The 19,248-nt window shown below is 36.3% G+C and overlaps 2 protein-coding genes across 2 annotated transcripts in view; one reads left to right on the top strand and one right to left on the bottom strand.

Moving 5' to 3' along the window:
* Nucleotides 1-13,070, bottom strand: part of atxn7 (ataxin 7) — a 60,011-nt gene extending 46,941 nt beyond the window's left edge. Inside the window, exons 1-2 of the mRNA XM_028446426.1 lie at nucleotides 12,923-13,070; nucleotides 2,584-2,679 (exon numbers count right to left, since the gene is read on the bottom strand). The gene's annotated coding sequence lies outside the window, so the exon portion shown is untranslated. The remainder of the gene's footprint in view (nucleotides 1-2,583; nucleotides 2,680-12,922) is intronic.
* Nucleotides 13,071-15,491: 2,421 nt separating this feature from the next.
* On the top strand, nucleotides 15,492-18,776 carry thoc7 (THO complex 7). The gene is made up of 8 exons (XM_028447203.1): nucleotides 15,492-15,753; nucleotides 16,695-16,815; nucleotides 17,708-17,835; nucleotides 17,925-18,011; nucleotides 18,164-18,221; nucleotides 18,291-18,357; nucleotides 18,441-18,510; nucleotides 18,607-18,776. Exons 1-8 carry the CDS (start codon nucleotides 15,735-15,737, stop codon nucleotides 18,666-18,668), a joined length of 612 nt encoding a protein of 203 aa, XP_028303004.1. The 5' UTR covers nucleotides 15,492-15,734; the 3' UTR covers nucleotides 18,669-18,776.
* Nucleotides 18,777-19,248: the final 472 nt, after the last annotated feature.

Here is a 19,248-nt window from a genome sequence, read left to right as displayed (position 1 = left end):
TCTCTCAGAATATACATAAAGATCTGCTATACATCCTATCTGGTGGACATGCCAGCTACTCAAAATAGGAAAAATGATAGTCGGGATTTTGGGCTGTAACATGCTTGGGCTTTCAGTAAACAACTTTCCATATGCCTCAGCTCCCTGTAATTTGATCAGCTTTGAGCTATATACATAGACTGTTCAACTCACTAATGATTAGTCACATATACTGTAAGCATTGGTTCTTGGGTGACAGTCTCTTGAAATCCAAAAAAAAATATTTTTCTACTATTGTTAGTGGCCCATAACTGCATGTAGGAAAAAATGTGATTTCTGTTTTAATTCATAGTATAAAGATAGATTACCAAATTTTGGGTTATTTCACCACTCGTGGATATTAGAAAATCCTTTACATGAGGCCATTGTAGCTTGCCTCTTTTTCCTATAATCATTTAAAGCCTATACTACAAAGCCAGATTTCCTCTTATCGTGCTAACTTCCAGGATTTAATCGGCGTGCGCTATACTACAAAGCTCGAAAAACACCTTGTTTTACAAATTCAAGCTCTTTTGCTTCGATACAGGAAACGAAATACGAACACCTTTAACCCGTTTTCTCCATTACCGATTGGCCAAAGTACGTGACCCAGAAGTGAAGCGTTACACATTCCGAGATAGCTCTGCAACACTTTGGAGTCTCTAAATCCTCCGAAATATCTGTGAGGAGGTTCTGTGCCCAACACCAGCTAAAGCGAAAAGGACGTTTCAGATGCACAGTTGGAAGCAGCGATCTTGTCATGCCAAACTGCCGTTAGCATAGCCGTTAGCGTCGGATGAGAATACACTTCCAGGTCACGTACTTTGGCAAATCGGTAATGGAGAAAACGGATAAAGGTGTTCGTTTTTCGTTTTTTTGAACAGAAGCAAAGGAGCTTGAATTTGAAAAACAAGGCGTTTTCCTTTTTTTTTTAATTTTGGTTTTGGAAATAAATATCAAATTGTGTTTTTTTTTTCGTTTTTTATGTTTTTGTTACATAATGAAAAACGAATGAACGAATGATACACGGATTCAGAACTCTTGATAAAACAGCGGTGTCAAACTCATTTTAGTTCAGGGGTCAAATACGGAGCCGTTTGATCTCAAATTGGCTGCAGATTATAGGGAAATATTAAAGTGCTATAATTTGCTCTTTCACGTATAAAATAATGTGTGAAGTATTTAAGGCACTCAGGTGCTTTACTTCAATTTCCTTGATTTTGAGACCATTTCCTTTATTTAATTTGGGGAAATTTTGTCAAAATGTTTGAGGAAAATTGGAGGATTATAGAAAAATCTTTGGACTGACAGAGATATCTAAAAAACTGAATTAGTTAGTAATTTACACAACGTTTTCTCTGTCATTTTCACTTTCTCCTGCAGGCCAAACTGGAAGCTTAAAGGGCCAGATTTGGCCCCCGGGTCTTGAGTTGAAACGTGTTCGATTAAGTCAATGCTCTTCCGTTCAAATATTCAAATATTATAGGATGTGGGTGTTGGAATTGTTCTCTCTTCAATTTTAGCAGATTGTCCTTTAAACGAGCATGATGTGTTAACTTTCTTAAGTTAATTCCTGCCGACACTGACCTATTTCACTGGATTTAATGCACATGTCTACAAAGTACGAAGGTTTGAACTTAGCCTTCAAGTTCCTCAGGTCTTGATCTAATCCGCCATCTACTGGACATACAAGTGGCATCTACAAGAATTAAAATCATCTGCTGCTAATGTCTGTGCCAGACACCTCTCAGCACAAAATTAAAGCTAATCATTTAGTGTAGAACTCATAGATCAATAAATCATAGATCAATTAATTTCAGCCCATTGTTGATTATTTTTACCCTTTTTCTGCAACTGCACCAAACTTTCATTATGTTTTCTTGCTATATTTTTGCACCATTTGATGCATTTTTGCTACATTACTCCCATTTCTGCCACTTCTCCATCAAATTTCAATGCATTTTATGCACATTGTTTCCACTTTCAAGACATTTTCAGTACATGTATATGGCGCAAAAAGTAACAAACTTTGTGGATAACAGTGGATATTATTCAGATAAATAAATAAATGTGGTTATAACAGATTCATAGAACAATGGACACATCATTATCTCCCTTTATTCCTCCTTGTAGATGGCCCTGTCTCTACATGACTGTTCTTCAATGTTCATGCCTGTGTTCAACCACCTTAGGCTACAGTGAGGGTCCCCGGTCTCTCGAACCTTCATTTAGGGGGTCGCAAGCTCAAAAGTTTGAGAACCACGGCTCTACTAAATTTTACACCCCACAATGCAATGCACAAAACTTTTCTGGGAATGTGAAAAGCAACTTTCGAGTTGCAATTTTTTTGGAGCAAGTGATCTTCAATTTATTGATCTGTGAGGCCTACATTATGACTTTATCTGATACAACAAAAAAATCATCCCAAGTAGCTTTAAATATTTTCTAAACTTATCCTATATTTATGAGTAAGATAATATCTACATAATTCTAAAGTCCAATAAATACATTATGATGGTAATAACAATAAACAGCGGTACATGTCATGGGGGTGTGACCTCTTACCTTGTCAAAACAGAACACAAGGAATCCTCAACACAATCAGACGATCCTCATCAGCTTTGGTGACTGCAGGCTGGCACACACACACTGGATAAATATCTGGAGAAACACACACACACATACCCACACAAACATAAACATTACATTAAGCTTTTTCTCTGGTCTTAGATGAAACAAAAAAAATGAACTTAGTGTGCATCTTAAATAAAGTACAAAGGAAACCGTAATATACATACACAAAGAACAATCTTCTTGATTATATACAATATATTAGTGGTTCCCAAACAGTGTGCCGTACGGCAAGTCTGGGTGTGCCGTGGGATTTTGTGACAACCATACTGTTGCGGCGATCTGCCTGAGCGCTCCAAGCACGTAATGCTGGGTGTATGTGCCGCTCCAAGCGCATGCCGGCGCACGCTCATACTGCTCCAAATGGTTTCAGGTTATAAAAGTAGAACTAGTTTTCTGTTTGGTTAATGCCTTATTTTATAGATTACCTGCACTGATTTAGTAAAAATAAGTTTAAAATATACTTTTACCAAATTAAATGTACTTACCTGAGATTGTGTTTATTTGTACTTACCTTGTTTGATGGAAAATTATTAACTTATTTGCATTGTGTTTTGTGTTCACTTGTTTTGTGTTTTCTTGTCACTGGAAAGAATAAAAGTAGGAACAAGTGAAACCCTGAGTCTGGTCAAGTCCCTCCTTTTTCAAGTGTGGGAAGCCATGACGTTATAAAGACACTTGACACGTACATTATTATTGCAATATGCCACACAAAAAATATTATATTTTAATTTACTACTTTGTATGCACTCATTTCAGATGCAAACTCTATACCTAAGAACAATTATCTTAAAAAAAACAAAACAAAAACAGGACGCAATAATTCTCTGTTCCCGTGGTTGCGCAGGAGGGAATTATACAGAGAAAAGCGAGAGGGAAAATGGAGCGCTTTTTTGTGGCACAGGTGATATTGTACATAATATGAGTGATAACACGTGTTATAAAGACTATTTTGCACAACAGGTGTGCCTTCAGATTTTTACTTGTCCTTTGATGTGCCTTGGGCACAAAAAGTTTAGGAACCACTGGAATAAACAACTAAAGTTTGTGAAAGTATATTGCAAAGAATTAAAGATAAATCATTTTAGAAAGTAACTTGGATTACATAATATATAAATAAACTTTAAAGCAGCTTCTGTGCCTCATTCCTTGCTCTTATCTGAGGTGTGATTTTCCCTCTATTTTGTCACCATAGAAACGGCTAAGAATGATCATCTTTATATTTGTATAGGAGCATGACCTTTACAATTCAAAGGAGAAAAAGTTCATAATGTTTTCACGTAGTTGCTAACTAAGGAGGCAGCTAAGCTAACTCACACTGTAAGATTACAAACAGCTACTTCTGCTAACACGTGGGAAGGTGCTTAAAAATAAATCAACTATTACTTCATTAAGATTACATAATTGACAATTATTACATTTCCAAAGATCAATATGTTAAGGATTTATTTATTCAGACAACTGTTTTTCAGGAAATTTACTTTGATCTCCTGACATGTTTAGACTGTCAACTGGCAGTCTTCTTCAGAGGCATCTGCAAATCATTTAAATGTGTCTTTCACGTCTACCTCATAATTACAGTACGTTCTTTTTGCATAATATGTAATAGTTTCATTTATCCAGACAATTGTTTTACCGGAAATTTACTTTGATCTCCTGACATGTTTCGACTGCCAGTCTTCTTCAGAGGTGTCTGCTTTGATGTGTGCTTGACATCCACGTAAAAATTACAGCAAGTTCTTTTTGTATAATAAGATAAGGTTACATTTATTCAGACAACTGTTTTTCATGAAATTTAAATTGGTGAAGGACACATCAAAGCAATCAGCAGACGCCTCTGAAGAAGACCGGCAGTTGACAGTCAAAACATGTTATAAGATTAAAGTAAATTTCCTGAAAAAAGGAATGACCAAAACCATAACATAATATTCCAAAAGAACTTCATGGAATTAAAAAAAGAATCATATTGAAATACAAACCAAGTGATTTAAAAAACATTTTTAAATGGATATTTCAATTACACTATACAACATTGAAGGTGCTATTAAGTGTTACACAAAGGAGAAGTCAAATAATTCAGTAGCTGACTGAAGATCAATAATCAGCAATAATCGAAAATAGAGTGAATATATCATTATAACTAAAAAATCAGTTTGTAATCCATGTGAGACGTCAATAATCTCAATTGCATTGAATTAAATAAACTGATTTCACATTTTTCAGTGTGAATTAAATATGATTAAAAAGTGCTTTAAGGAAATCTAAATTTGTTGAAATTGTTACATATAATAATAGTGCATTAGATTTTAGTTAACCAGGAAAATTGAATGTGAAAAAAAATCAGTGTTCAACCAGCAACGCATTTGCTTTTAGGCTGGTAATGATGGAGCAAATGTAGAGCACTTTCACTGTTGGATCACTCAATATTTATAGTTGAAATGTTTTAAAGTAGTTCTGCTGCCTGGGCAAGGTCTCAGTTCAGTCACTAAAAGCATGAGAAATGAACTGCTTTAACCAATACTTTGCAACAAGTATATTTCTCTTAGTGCATAGGTTTACACCAACATTATACAGTTATACACCTCAACATGGTCATTAACAATAATATTTTTGAACGCCTGTAGCCCAGATAAAATAACTCAGCAGCATGGTGTCTTACACAAGGACACGTAGGCGAAGAAAGAAGAGTATGGGACTGGATTACTCGCTCTGGGACTTAAGAATGACTTGTTCTAGAACACGAAACGCAGCTGAAATTTAGAAGAAGCTCTAAGAAGGTTATCTTTTAACATTCCATCATTGTTGACAGATGTGTGGGACAAAAATGTGTCACCGTTTGAACATGTACTGCCCGTGCATGAGCAGAAAATATAGGTTCAACACCCTAAACACTTTACTATGCATGTACTCCAAATGCAGTGGTTCTCAAACTTTTTTGAGTATTCCCCACTTTAAACAAAACTGAACTTCCAATAATAACAACTGTGATAAATAATGCATTTTCAAATGTATTGAACTAACAGGTAAAAAGTAACACCATATTCCATAATAAATCAAAACGAAAATTATCTTTTTAAGTCAACTATTGAATGTTTGTTTATTGTTTCACTCCATGTTAAGTTCAGGCCGACGTAAATCATTATTTTTGCACTTCAGATCCACATTACATTTTGTTGCCGGTCGCATATTATAATTTCTGCTAAATTTTTATGCTTCTCATTATTACTTTATTTGCATGTAGGCAATTTGTTTAGTATTAATTACCTTTATTGTCAATGAAGAAAGGCATTTAAAGTCCTGGTGGCATGATATAACAAGTTAATTTTAATAGAAAACAGAGTGCCCAATGATGACTTCAAATGAAGCCCTGCTTTAATCTATTGGATCCCCGGTTCCATTTTAGTAGGTTTTTTACTGTTTCCAAAAAGTGTGAGTTTCACCTAAAGCGGCTCAATTCAGACTCTACGACCACAGAGGTACATTTCCGTACTTAGGAGGACCACACCATTTCACAGGCGGACGCAGCATCATACATGTCATATGTCAAAATAATCTTTGGGTTCTCTATTTTCTATTAAAATGTACTTGTTTTATCATGTCACTAGGACTTTAAAGACTAACTAAACCCCAAAACCATTTTTTTTTTTTTTTTCGGAATACAATGTAGCGCTGTTGATTGATCCTGGTCGGACTCTCAACATTTAAGTCAAAGTATTTCAATTTGGCATATCTTGTTCTAAAATTGTCAAAGTGACTGCCCTCTATAGGTTGAAACCCAGCTATTACAATTGATTTTTGCTATTGGCTGAGAACAAGATCATGTGACATTTTGGGACCATCTTGCATCACAAACAAGCACTGTTAGCCCCACCCCTTTTATAAAAAATACTAGCATCTGTGGGCTATACAATCTGTGGTGAGTAGGTTGGACTGAGAGAAGAGTGAATAGAGAGCTATACTGAGTAAAGAGTAGCTAGTTAACATAGCATAGATTGTTCATTGGAGATTGTCCATAATTAATGAATTCTTTGAATTTCCCTCCTAGTGGCAGGTCAGGAGAAAGCAGGGTTTAAGTTACTCTTTCAGAAGATTGACATGAAATTAAAAATGTCATGTTTGTCGCACCCCACCAGAGGAGCGCACCGCACACTTTGTGAAGCACTGTCCTAATATATTCTACCCAGCGAGATACGTTAGGAAACAAATGACATCGATGTGTTGCAAGATGATTGTTACAAAAAAAGGGAAATACATTGAAAAAAAACGACAGCTCAATCCTGCAGCTCTTCTATTCAGCGCTGCAGTGACCGATCTCTATCAAAGGCGTTCTACCACAAAAGCATGTGTGGTGCTAGTGCACCACTGATTTGCATTGGAAGCAGAGGCAGTGTGCGGTAACTCCATTAGCTACATACATTGTTTGATTTACGATTTGTGGTGTTTGTTTATTAAAACTTTTCTGTTTGAGCTGGAGAAAATTATGGTACGTTTAAAATTAAGAAATACTGTACATCCCAATATTCCATTGCGCGATTATCTTAATATAAATATAATATATATTAATATTCTCTCTCCTGTCAGCATCACAATTGATCCACAGAGTTCAAGGAATGATTCTTCTTTTATTGATCAGGTCATTTTCCAAGAGAACTGATTGGTCAGGAGGCGGGACTTTAGTACTCGCTCAGATCCTAGCCAGAACAAAACCTGTTCCCGACCAGGATAGTTATTCAGCCTAAGTTACCATGGTGATTTAGCTCCGTAAGACGTTAGCCAGCTTTGTAGTCCAGCACGCACCGAATAAATCCCGGAAGATAAGAGGAAATCTAGTGTTTTTAAAGTTAAACTTAAAAACTAAAGTAAAAACAAAAAACTCTATCCATGGCTCTTTAAATGGTTGCTCAAAACATTTTAAAATATTAAATAAAAATCTTAAATATGTGAATACACAGAAAAAAACAGTGAAGAGCAATTCGAAAAATGTCCAATATAGAATATCACCACACCCTAAAAAGACAAGAAGGCCCTCACAGTTAAGAAACGTTGGTCAACCCATGCCAGAAATAAGGGAAATCAACATGATATGTTAAAGAAAGGCCTAATCTTGATCAACTGGGAGAAAGAAAGACTGGTCTGAAGTGGTGATATCTGAGCAAGTTGTGGATATTTGTACTTCTTAATCTCCCATTATTAAAACAGCAGCTTGAGCAGAGAAGCCCAGACCATCCTCTTCCCAACTACTCATCATCTCTTCAGGTGGAATCCTGAGACGTTCCCAGAACAGCTGTAGATAGAAACCCTTTGACACGTCCTCCAGGGTTGTTGACGAGTCCTCATCATGAATGGATGAGCTTAAATCAACTCTCCAGGGAGGCTCTGTGAGGCTGCCCAGCAGACACCACAACTACTTCAGATGGCTTCTCTCAAAGTGAAGGAGCAGTAATTCCAGCCCAAGTATGTCCCTGATGCTTGATCTCCTCACTCAAGCTCTAAGATCAAGTCACACTGCAGAGGAAAGCCTTTTTAGCCGCTTATACAGTATTTACAACCATGTGTTTTCTTGCATTACCAGCACTTACAGTACAGTATATCCATAACTAAATTGGAATATATTTCAACCTCCCAACATAGCTCCTTCACCACAACTAGGGATGTAACGATTAATCGTAAGGCAGTTAAAAATCGATTCATAGGTATCACAGTTCACATTGATACACTGAAAATTGAATTGCAGTACTTTTTTTAAACAGCAGACGGTGCTATATATTTATCCTTCTCTTGTCCAGAAGTATTGGCGCCGGGCAGAATCTGCTACTTCTTTCTTTCTGGCCGCCTACTACTCTTAAACATGTTCATAAATAATTCCTTACCCCTTTAGCACCGAAAGAATATCTGTAATATTACGTGAATATCTGTCAAAGTCACGTTTTTCTATTAGCTCTGTCTGCTAGCGCATAGCATCTCTTCTTCACTGCAAGAATAGCTGCATGCCAATCGACCACTGGGCTACCAGCGCCCTCTGCTGGTCCAAACAAATATCTGACGTAAATACAGTGCCAATGTTTTTTTTTTTTTAAAGTCCAATTGTTAAGGCACAAAACACACAAAAAAGAAAAAGAACTATTAAGCAGTTTTGCATTGTTTACTATAGAACCAGAATTTAAATTAATAGGCTTCTTCTTCATTTGTATTATTCCTTTATTTATTTCATTCAAGATTTATTTTTAATTAAATTGCATTGTTTTGAATAGTTTATCAAGGGATTCTTTTGACAATGAAAAAAAAGGAAAATAGTACAGTATTTTCTAAAAAAAAAAATAAAGAAATATTTTTCAGTCATCATTTGTCTACAGTCCCATTTTGTAAAATAAATCGTGAGAGAATCGTATCGTGAATTGAATCGTATCGGGAGTTGAGTGAATTGTTACATCCCTAACCACAACACATTGAAGTCCCAAACAAACCAGTCAATCTCCAGCTCCAATGCTACCCTCACTGCTTTCACTTCCAATTCCACTGCCTCCATTCACATCCATGAATGAACTCCGAATGAACCATCTACCAATTACCAACGGGGGATGATATCATAAAATTAAAAGTGGGATTTCTTGTTTCCTGTTAGTGCAGGGTTCTCTCCAGTGCTTTTGAGCATAGGGGCGCCCGACGATGTAATTTTGCTCCCCTTTGCGCCCCCTACGTTCAGTTTTCAGGGGAGATTTTCTGTTGTTTTTTTTCTTTTTTTAATCGGTACCATCATAACTGTTGCACACAAAATGGACTTCCAGGCGTACACGGGTTGTTTAAACTCCTTTTAATCTACGTATCCAAAAAACACATACAACAGCTGCATCAGCTATTTAATACAGGCGATTTGCTCGGATGCTCCCGTCTTTACCTGAGGACCCATGGAGCCTTTTAGCTGCCCCCGATGCTGCCTGTCTGCATCCTTCAATTACCTAACCGTAATCACGTCCACATATGTAAGCTCCAAAGAGTGCAGACTGTTCGCTCTCCTTAGAGCTTACATACTAGGGAACACCGCCGCGTAGTAGTTTCCATTAAAGTTCTACATGTCCCACAATTCTTAGCACTTCTCTGTAGTCCTTGTACTCCTGGGACGTGTTTTAAAGGTGTCTGTACTTTCGTAGCTCGTCTGCCAGTCTTTCCTCTAAGCTCGTGTTCATCTCTCCTGCTCTGTTTCACCAGGCGGTGAAATACAGGTCGTGTTATTATTAATGCGGGTCATAAAATCTGAGCTTTGCCAACTTAGTGGACTCCGTGTCCATAACAGTTCCAATTTTACTACGGGTATAAAATATATACATATATATATATATATATATATATATATATATGATTTGATTAAATTGTATTTCAAACATTTTTTTTTAAAGAAAAAAAATAAAAATCAAACAAAGCAAAGTGAGAATAAATGATTATAAAATCCTGCACGTGAAGCTTGTATATGTTCGAAAAGGAGTAGGAGAAAGTATAAACTTATATGATTCTACCCCTTGTAATAACAAATAACTTTAGATAAAGTAAGACAGTAACAAATCATTTAAAAAAAACTTTAGCTTTACTTCACTTAATTTGGCCCTCAAAGAGTTATAAATTTCAAAATTTTCCACGTCAACGGCACTCGCTCGCACGCCACGCGATCCCCCTTTGCTGTGAAAAATTCCTGGTGAGAACCCTGTAGTGCAACGTCAAAATCCATCCACCGGAATGTTCCTCGTCTTCTTACCACTAACGAAATAACTAATAATGCAAAATATCATCAAACACTATTGTTATCAGTAGGGCTGGGTGATATAGACTCATATCGGTGATTTTAGATGCAGTCCGATAAAATCCGATATTCGTTTTCTGGCTGATATCGGACTAATATTCGATATCGATATCGGATCGGGACACCCCTAGTTTTTAGTAGGATAGGCTGCAAGTTTCTCAATTGTTTTCTTTAAAGAGGACATATCATGCTAATCCACTTTTTTAGCCCTTAAATGCATTTTGTTGTATATTTAGAGTGTTTAGAAGTACAGAAAAGTTCAAATTAGTCTCTTCAGGTGCTCTGTTGATATCTTTATATTCTGTTTTGTTCATATTTTTCAATTTGTTTCGATTTTTCTATTCTCTATTCTCTATTAGGACATCGACTCCAGGCCCAACACTTCGAGCAATCCGCCATTTTTATTTCTCGCTTTTATTTTGTAGTCCAAGCTCAAGGATGCCGAAGTTACGAGAGGATAAATGAAAATGTTCGGTTGTTGGATGTAGTAACCCACACGCTTCATTACACCGTCTCCCAGCATCAGAACCTTTTTGAAGTGCCTGGTTGAGTTTTATTTTTAACGGAAATGTATCCACATCTGTGGGTAAGGTCATTTTTGTGTGCGCGAAGCACTTCAAGGATGACTGCTTCAGCAACCTCCGCCAATATAAAGAAGGATTTGCCGAAAGACTTCGTCTGATTGAGGGTTCAATTCCTTCTATCTTTAAAGACGACGAACAGAGCACTTCGGTAAGCTGTAAATAACGCTAAAAAGTGTGATGATAAGACGTCCCTGTCATTGTTTTGTTAGCATTAGCAGTTGCACTGTCTTCATATGTTAGCGCTGTGTGCTCGTTTTAGATCCTTGATGACATGGTCTACGTGATTTAATTTAAGTCTAAAGTTTTCATTAGTCATTTCATTTTGCTGTTTTTGTCTCCGAAAAGACTGTATTAAAATGCATTTTGTGACGTTAGCTTGGCGCTAGCGTTAGCTCGGCGCTTGTATTAGCTCACTTGTTAGGGTTCTGCAGGTTCATCATCTTCATTTTCATCTCGCTCCGCCGGGTCCGACTCTGGCTCGAACATGTAAGGCTGGATGGACAAGTCTTCCGTTGTTGACATTTTGTAAATAACGTGTGAATAAACATTTTCTGCACCGCTAAATAATCGTATCTCTTCTATCAAACTACAAAAATGGCCGAACAGGGTGGAGTTGAACCGAGTGTCACCTCTGCAACCTGGAGAGGGGGCGGGGTATGAAGTGTCTCATTTGTATTTAAAGAGGCCGCACCAAAACGAGTTGCTCTCAGAAGCACATCAGAAAAGGGTAGAAAAGGGGCCTGTGGAGCTATAATAATGAGGAATTCAGATGAGTAAGTATGACATGACGAAAAGTTGAGAACATAATGTGCACGTGTCGCCAATAGGCTGTAATCATTCATGTGATGGGTTTGTGAACAGGCATGGACAATCTTAGAAGTGAGACCGAATAAACATGGGATAAACAAAAAATAAATAAATAAATAAAACAGAAAAAACATTGAGTAAAATGTATACAACCAAGTTTATTATCATTAATAATATTCTATTATATATAGAGATTTGTAAGTGATCCTTTGCTATAATAATAATATCTATTGTGTTATTTTACAATGGAGAGTCCTGAAATTTAAAACAGGGGTAAGTGAGTAGTTTTAACATCCACTTGCAACAACGGCCAGCAGGGACAGTCCTGTACTAATATAATATTGGGAATCCTTAATTAGTGTACTTAATTTGCTGTATAAGTTTAATTACTACCTCAAACATTCCCTTAAAGTTCCCTTAAATTGAGAGGGTGACGATTAGTATGAAAATAGTTAATAACCTAATAATATCAGTTAACAGGGTGTGTGATTCTATGTTGTTAACATGACAGAAATGTGCTCTGGTATATATATAATAGTCTTAATAAATAATCATGAATTAAACAATAAGTAAAAATGTTTTTCGTGAGTTAAGGTAGTGTATACTAAAACAAATGTAGGTTTCTTTGATAAGCATAAGCAAGTAGACTCCATGTTGAATGATGACTTGTCATTTTAATTCAGAATATAAAGTTCAAATGAGAATTTATATAATTATTCCAGGAACTTCTTTATATTGGCTTTTTTGAGCTGAAATAAAGCTTTCTCTCAAAGTTGAGATTGCTCAGGTTTTTGAAAGCAACAACTGAATCTTAGTTTTTAAGTTGAAACATCCTGATCATTTCTCGTCTACTACACTCTTTTCTAATAACCAAAGCCTCACATAGACACAAATGTCAATGTAAGCTTGCATTGAGCTGTCCTTTGTGTGTGTGTGTTAATAAGTCCTAACACCAGTGTGTGCTAAAGCTTGAGGCGCCGAGGCTAGCTCTTCTGTTAGCCTGTAGCCATGACTAGCGTTAGCCAGCAGCCTGACAGCACCGCACAAGTCAACCACCACCGTTTACTAACAGCGACCGCAGAACTCTTACCGGGGCTCTGGGTGTCGCACGTTCTACCGGGACACTGGCCTGATGGACACCGACCGGATGCACCGGGCGAAAGAGGTTGTAAAGGGAGATTGAAGCGAGTGCAGCGCTCAGCCTCTGTGGAGGTCTTCACCTGGTGCGTCCATGTCTGTTTACCAGACAGCATTCTGGGACCGTGACGTTACCGCGCTATGACGCACGCACGTGCATACGCACTGACAGGCAGCGTGTCCGTCCAAACTAAGTGGAACCCCTTCATAAAACAGGGGTTCACAAACTTTTCACAGTTCTTACAGCTTCAGACATTTATCTGAAGCCATGCATTGTTTTTCAACCTTGGGGTCGTGACTCCATGTGGGGTCGCCTGGAATTCAAATGAGGTCCCCTGAAATGTCTAGTACTTTATAATAATAATCTCTCTATAAAAGCATGGAATCTCTGTCTGTCTGTCTGTGTGTGTTTGTCTGTGTGTTCCTCAAATATCTCTGCGGATCAGGATCAGACTAACCTGAGAGTTTCAACATGGCTGCTGCTTGGTTCAAAGGTGTGCTATGTCAGATTTGTTTGGACGCCCCACCTCCTGAGTGATGGACTCAGTGATGATGTCATTAGTCCTCCTTCTACAGTGATGACATCCCACCTTCAAACACAACCTCATTTGGTCATTCATGAAAAAGCTACTTACCCTCCCACTTTTAGATAGCAATACATACTTCCTACAGGTACTGCATTAGTAATTAAGAAATACTGATTAAAAATGTATTTTTTAAATGTTTTCAATATTACTCTTTTTCAAATCATAACACCACACACACAAATAATTTAAAATAACTATATTATATGCTTTCATCAACAAACATTATCGAAAGCTAATTCTAAAAAGAAAGAAAAAGTCTGTGTGAAAGAAATGTGTGGTATTAAAATTGGGGTCACGACCTAAAAAAGGAACCACTGATGTAATGTTGCATACAATGTAGCCCTACAGTAAAATTTGTTTCTGAATGTTACCTATCCTGTTGACAAATAATAATGTACAGTATAATAATTTTTTTTAAAAAAATGAAATGAAATTTGGTAAAGCAATTTAGCTCTTGTCATATTTGTGCTTTTTTGTTGAAATTGTTTCTCTGTCACCATGGGTGGTCTTACATCGGCTAATGTGTAATTTGTGGCAATGCATGGAGGCTCCTGACTGCTGGTTGATTTATATTCTAGTTTACAATTTTTATTTTTTATTCATGTTCATGACAACTAACATGACAATGACAACCCGTACTCCACTTTGGGGGGCATAGAAAATTGTCGTCCTAAATATTTATTATAAATTATTCTCAATTGTCATTGCCAGACATTTAAAAAAAGATCTTGGAGAAATCATAAATGAAACACAAACAGGTTTCATGTCAAATCGACACATCAATAATAATGTTACTAATCTTGGATTTGCTTGATTATTCTGAACATGTGGACTCAGAGGCAGTGACTGTATATTTTTTCTGGACAAAGCGTTGACACACTGGAACATTCATTTATAAACAAGATTTTAGATCTTATGGATTTAGGGGAAAGTTTTATTTCAATTGTTATAATGCTTTACAAAAATATAAATAGTAACAATGATTTACCCAAGTACTTCCAAAAGATTCCCTGTTAATAGATCTATTCATCAAGGCTGTCCAATTTTACCATTTATTTTTTTAATCGCAACAGAAAGAAAAATTCGAATTACACAATTTGGATGATACAGTTTTTTCATTTGTTCTTTTGAAATAAATAAATCGGGGGAAAAAAATAAATTAACCAACCTTAACGCTTAAGTTTCTATATACGTATTTATTGACAAAGAAGAAGAAGAAGAAGAAGAAGAAGAAGAAGAAGAAGAAGAAGAAGAAGAAGAAGAAGAAGAAACTACACTCATTTGTGAAGTTGAAATGTATGCAAATCTTTTTTTGAAATGATGTAGCAGAAGCAAAAAAAAAACTAAAAAAAACGTTTACATCTGTTTCATTCTTTCATTAATTCATTCTTTCATTAATTCATTCTGTCATTAATTCATTAATTTCATACAGAATCAATGTTGGAATAACTGGTGTATTGCTGCTGATGTCGTCAGAAGTTATAAAAAGACGAACTCTGGTTCTCATTGTGAGCATAGATGGCGCTAAGTCCCTTAATACTGTACACCGAATATAAACCGCTGTCACACCCTAACGCTAGGTGCCGCTGTTCACCATTAAACAAAACGAAGAAGAAGAAGAAGAAAAAGTCAAACTGTGTATCAGCAATGGCAAAGGGAGTGGGAGAATGAGTCTAGAGGGAGGCATTATTTTAAGTGTCAACCTTGTGTGCAGGGCACTAGACTCCTGTGGGCAACTTGCCGATCAAATCAAGTTAAGATAACCAGATTAAGACTGGGGCATTGTGGACTAGCTGCATATTTAAATCGAATAGGCAAACATCCGGATGGATTATGTCAGTGTGGTCAACTTGAGACTATTTCCCATGTTCTATTGGCCTGTGGATGTTATTCTGTTGAAAGGGGAACGTTATTTAAAGAACTTTCAACTCTTGGGCTGACAGTGTTTTCAATAAAGTCAATATTTGCATCAAGAACAGAGTCGATTTTAATAGATAAGGCAGTCGTGAGATATCTCCAATCTTCCAACCTCTATTTGAGAATCTAAAATGGAGTGACTCTAAGTGAACAGAAGAGGGCAGCATTACGCTTCTTTTAGTGTACAGCCTGCCGGAAACCATTAGAAGAAGAAGAAGAAAAAGTCACAACCAACGAAGAAGAAGAATCCACAATACAAACATGGGCGCTGTAACAGACGGTGGGTCGCAGTGTAATTCATTTCTACTCGTCTTTAGGAGCTTTAGTTTACTCTCTTTGATTAAGCTAAACATGTGGACATTCATGCCAAGAAGATTCTGGATCTTTTCAAATGAAATATATTTTTAATTTCTTAATCAAAACGGCACTCATGCTAAAGAGCTAACGGCTAGCATGTTTAATTAGACTCTGCTGGTAATAAAGGTTATTTAGTTTACTTTTTAATTGACGATCCAAAGGAAACTATATTTATATTTTGAACCAGTTACTTATCTCTCCCTGTTTCTTCATGAAGAATCGCTTTATAACGATGCGTAATATTTATCCGTACGTAATATTTTTTTCTTGATGAATATTTCATTTACGTATGTATTTATTTTTACATTTAAAAAAAAGAAAAAGATATAGCCCTATTTAATTGGTCAGTATTTTTGTTTTTCGATTAGTTTCAAACTTTGATATCAGAAATGCTGCATCAATTGTAGCATTTCTGATATCAGTTGTAACAAAAGAACCAAGAAGATTTGATGTTAACAGTTGAATTATGGCCAAAATATTTTATATATACAGTTTTGTTTGTTTGTTTGCTTTAAAGAGATATTACTTAAACCCACATAACTAATAATAATGGGAAAATGTGCAAACAAGAGGCCTTTGTTTTGAGTAGTTTTGTTTTGTTGTTTTGCTTTGTTTTAAGAGTTTCATTGAAAAATGTGCAGAAAAGGTAATGTTTGGTTGGAGTACTGCTGTATTTCTATTTTTTTTGCTGTGCATTGGCCAGATTTATTTGTACTTCAAAAAAAATAAATAAAGATCTGCACATTACTGCCTGAGGTGGTGTCAGTTTTTCCTATGGAAAAATAAACACAAAATATTCTTATTGTACAAACAAACAAAAAAAACCTTCAAGTTCATTTTCATCTGTTCTGTTTTTTACTCCAGATGAAGTCATTCGAAAGCGCCTGCTTATCGACGGCGACGGAGCTGGAGATGATCGTAAAATTAACGTGTTACTTAAAAGCTTCACCAAGTGGTGCAACTCCCCTTCGACCTCGGAGGAAGAGTAAGTTTTATTGTGCTTAACTCGTGCTGTGCGATATGGAGAAAATGTTATATCACGATATAGCTAGCTATATGTCCTGATAATGTGATATATCCCAATATAGTATTTCTTCCTTAAAATGACATGAAATTAATGGAAAATCTTTTTTCATTATATATGAAAATGGTTTTTATAAATAAATTGATAACATGACTTTTTACTATTTCTCACTACCTTTAGGATTTCGTAACCAATTTCTGTGATTGTTACAACCTACGTATAAGGCTACTTTTTATAATAAGGATTTACTGGTAAATTTCTTGCAAAAAAACTGATTGCTTTTCAATTCTTTCATATCAATACAGAAACGATACCAAGATATGGATCATTTCCATCACAGTATAAAGATCTAGTGCAGAGAATATTGCAGAGTATCATTGTTTGTGTAAATTTTAAAAACTGGTACTTCTCCTTTAAGAATCTTGTAAATTATGGAATATTTGTGACTTTTGCTACATTTACTGCTACATGTTCTGATTTGTAAATTGGGAAGTGGAAATGCCTTAGAGGGTTACGTCGTACAGTAGACATTTTTATATCGCACATCATTATGCTCAGTTATTTCATTTACTGGTTATCATGTTAACAGGCTACCAGTTATGATCAGTAACTTGTCTGCTGGATTGGCCTTCACAGACTAAATTATGATAACCACATCATGATCCTTTCATCAGTTCTCAGGCAATCACTGTTGATCGAACTGAAATGCGTTTTATACATCAACTTCCTGCAGTCCTCTCAAACATTCCATATGAGCTGCAATCAGTGCAACATCTACAAACATAACCACCAACTGCTTTTAATATCCTTTGTAAACTGCTCCAACATCAAAGTGTTCTGTAACTGTTCTTAGAGACGTGCAGCATCAAAGAATGTTAAGCATGCTGGCTCAGTGTGAATTCTCCATGGGGAAGACGCTGATGGTGTACAATATGAATCTGCGGGAAATGGAGAACTACGAGAAAATCTATACCAACATAGGTAGGAAGTGGTTTCACCTTAACTAGATCAGTGGCCGTTTTTAAATGTTTAACTTTTTTTCCTTTTTCTTCTTTCTTTCCACATTGTAGAACAAAACATCACGTCTGCGCACGAGAAGATAACGGAATGCAAAAAAGAAATTCAGAGGGCAAAGAGGATAAGGAAGAACCGTCAGGGTAAGAATTCATTTCTTCAGACAAAGGTTTGTTGGAGGAAAAAAAATAAACAATGACCCATAGTTTTTTTTTAAATGGATTTTTAGAAAGAAAACATAAAATGTTCATGCCAGGATTACTTCAGAAGTCATGTTGTTTTTCTTTCTTTCCAGAGTACGATGCTTTAGCCAAGGTTATCCAGCAACATCCAGACCGACATGAAACCCTTAAGTAGGTGTACAGTGTGCTTCAGATTTGTTGCCTTGCAGATGTGATTAGTTTCACTTTGTTCTCCTACAGGCAGTTGGAGGCACTCGACAAAGAACTTCAGCAGCTCTCTCACATCAAGGAAAACGTGGATGCAAAGGTAATCGTTGCATTGTTTGTACATTTTCATTGGCTGTTACTTTTTTGTTCTTCTGCAAAAATAGTTCACTTTGTCTTACTTAGTTGGAGTTGAGAAAGAAGCAGTTCCATGTACTACTCAGTACCATTCAGGAACTCCAGCAGACGCTCGAGAGTGAGTCCTGTTTTTCTCTGAAGCAATCTGGCTGTAAAACAAAAGACCTTTAAAGTGATTGTCATCCTTAATTTTGATTTGTTATTTTTAATTTAGACGATGAGAAATTGGACAATGAAGACACCAATCAAGAGAGCCCCATGGATAATAGTGAATGAATGCGCAGAGGTCATTGGCTGAAGCAAATGTAATGAACGCCATATTCATTCAAATACTGTCCAGATTTTGCTTTATGTATTTTTGAAATAAATCAGATTTGACCAGTCTTTCTCAGTTAGTTATTGTTACAATTGATATGTTATCTGGATAAAAATATACTTGATTACTGAGTCTGTCATAAATAAGGTGTCAAATCTAACCTGTCATTGTTTTTCTACAATAGTCATCATTGCCCTTGGCAGGTGAGCTAATAAATCAACAGGGCTTAAAGGAAATGTATATTGTGTAGTTCTCTCCTTAACCCATTGACAACAACCTAATTATGAAACAAGACTGAGAATAATGAAATAACCAAAGAGCAAGACAGGTTCCATTAAGACATTGTCAATGCTAAAGTTCTCACAGGTCAGTTTTATAATATGATTGAAATGAAATTTGAAGTTACAGCCTAATTAAAAGTGACAAGTAAATGTAGAATAGACAGTTAAGTCATTGGCTCATAGTTCACCTTATAGATGAGCTGGTGTAATCTGCATTTCCTTCAGGTGTGTGACCCTCAGGAGACAGGAGTAGGTCAGC

This window comes from Gouania willdenowi, chromosome 5, assembly GCF_900634775.1.
Source record: "Gouania willdenowi chromosome 5, fGouWil2.1, whole genome shotgun sequence".
In the NCBI taxonomy this organism is placed as follows: Eukaryota; Metazoa; Chordata; class Actinopteri; order Blenniiformes; family Gobiesocidae; genus Gouania; species Gouania willdenowi.
The sequence above is the reverse complement of the archived record's forward strand: the minus strand, read 5'-3'. Positions and strand labels throughout refer to the sequence as shown.

What these genes read in the sequence shown, in the direction of transcription:
- thoc7 (XM_028447203.1), top strand. An exon ending in AGGAAAACGTGGATGCAAAG is followed by an intron (nt 18,358 to 18,440) that starts GTAATCGTTGCA and finishes TGTCTTACTTAG; the next exon opens with TTGGAGTTGAGAAAGAAGCA. An exon ending in ACTCCAGCAGACGCTCGAGA is followed by an intron (nt 18,511 to 18,606) that starts GTGAGTCCTGTT and finishes TTTTTAATTTAG; the next exon opens with ACGATGAGAAATTGGACAAT.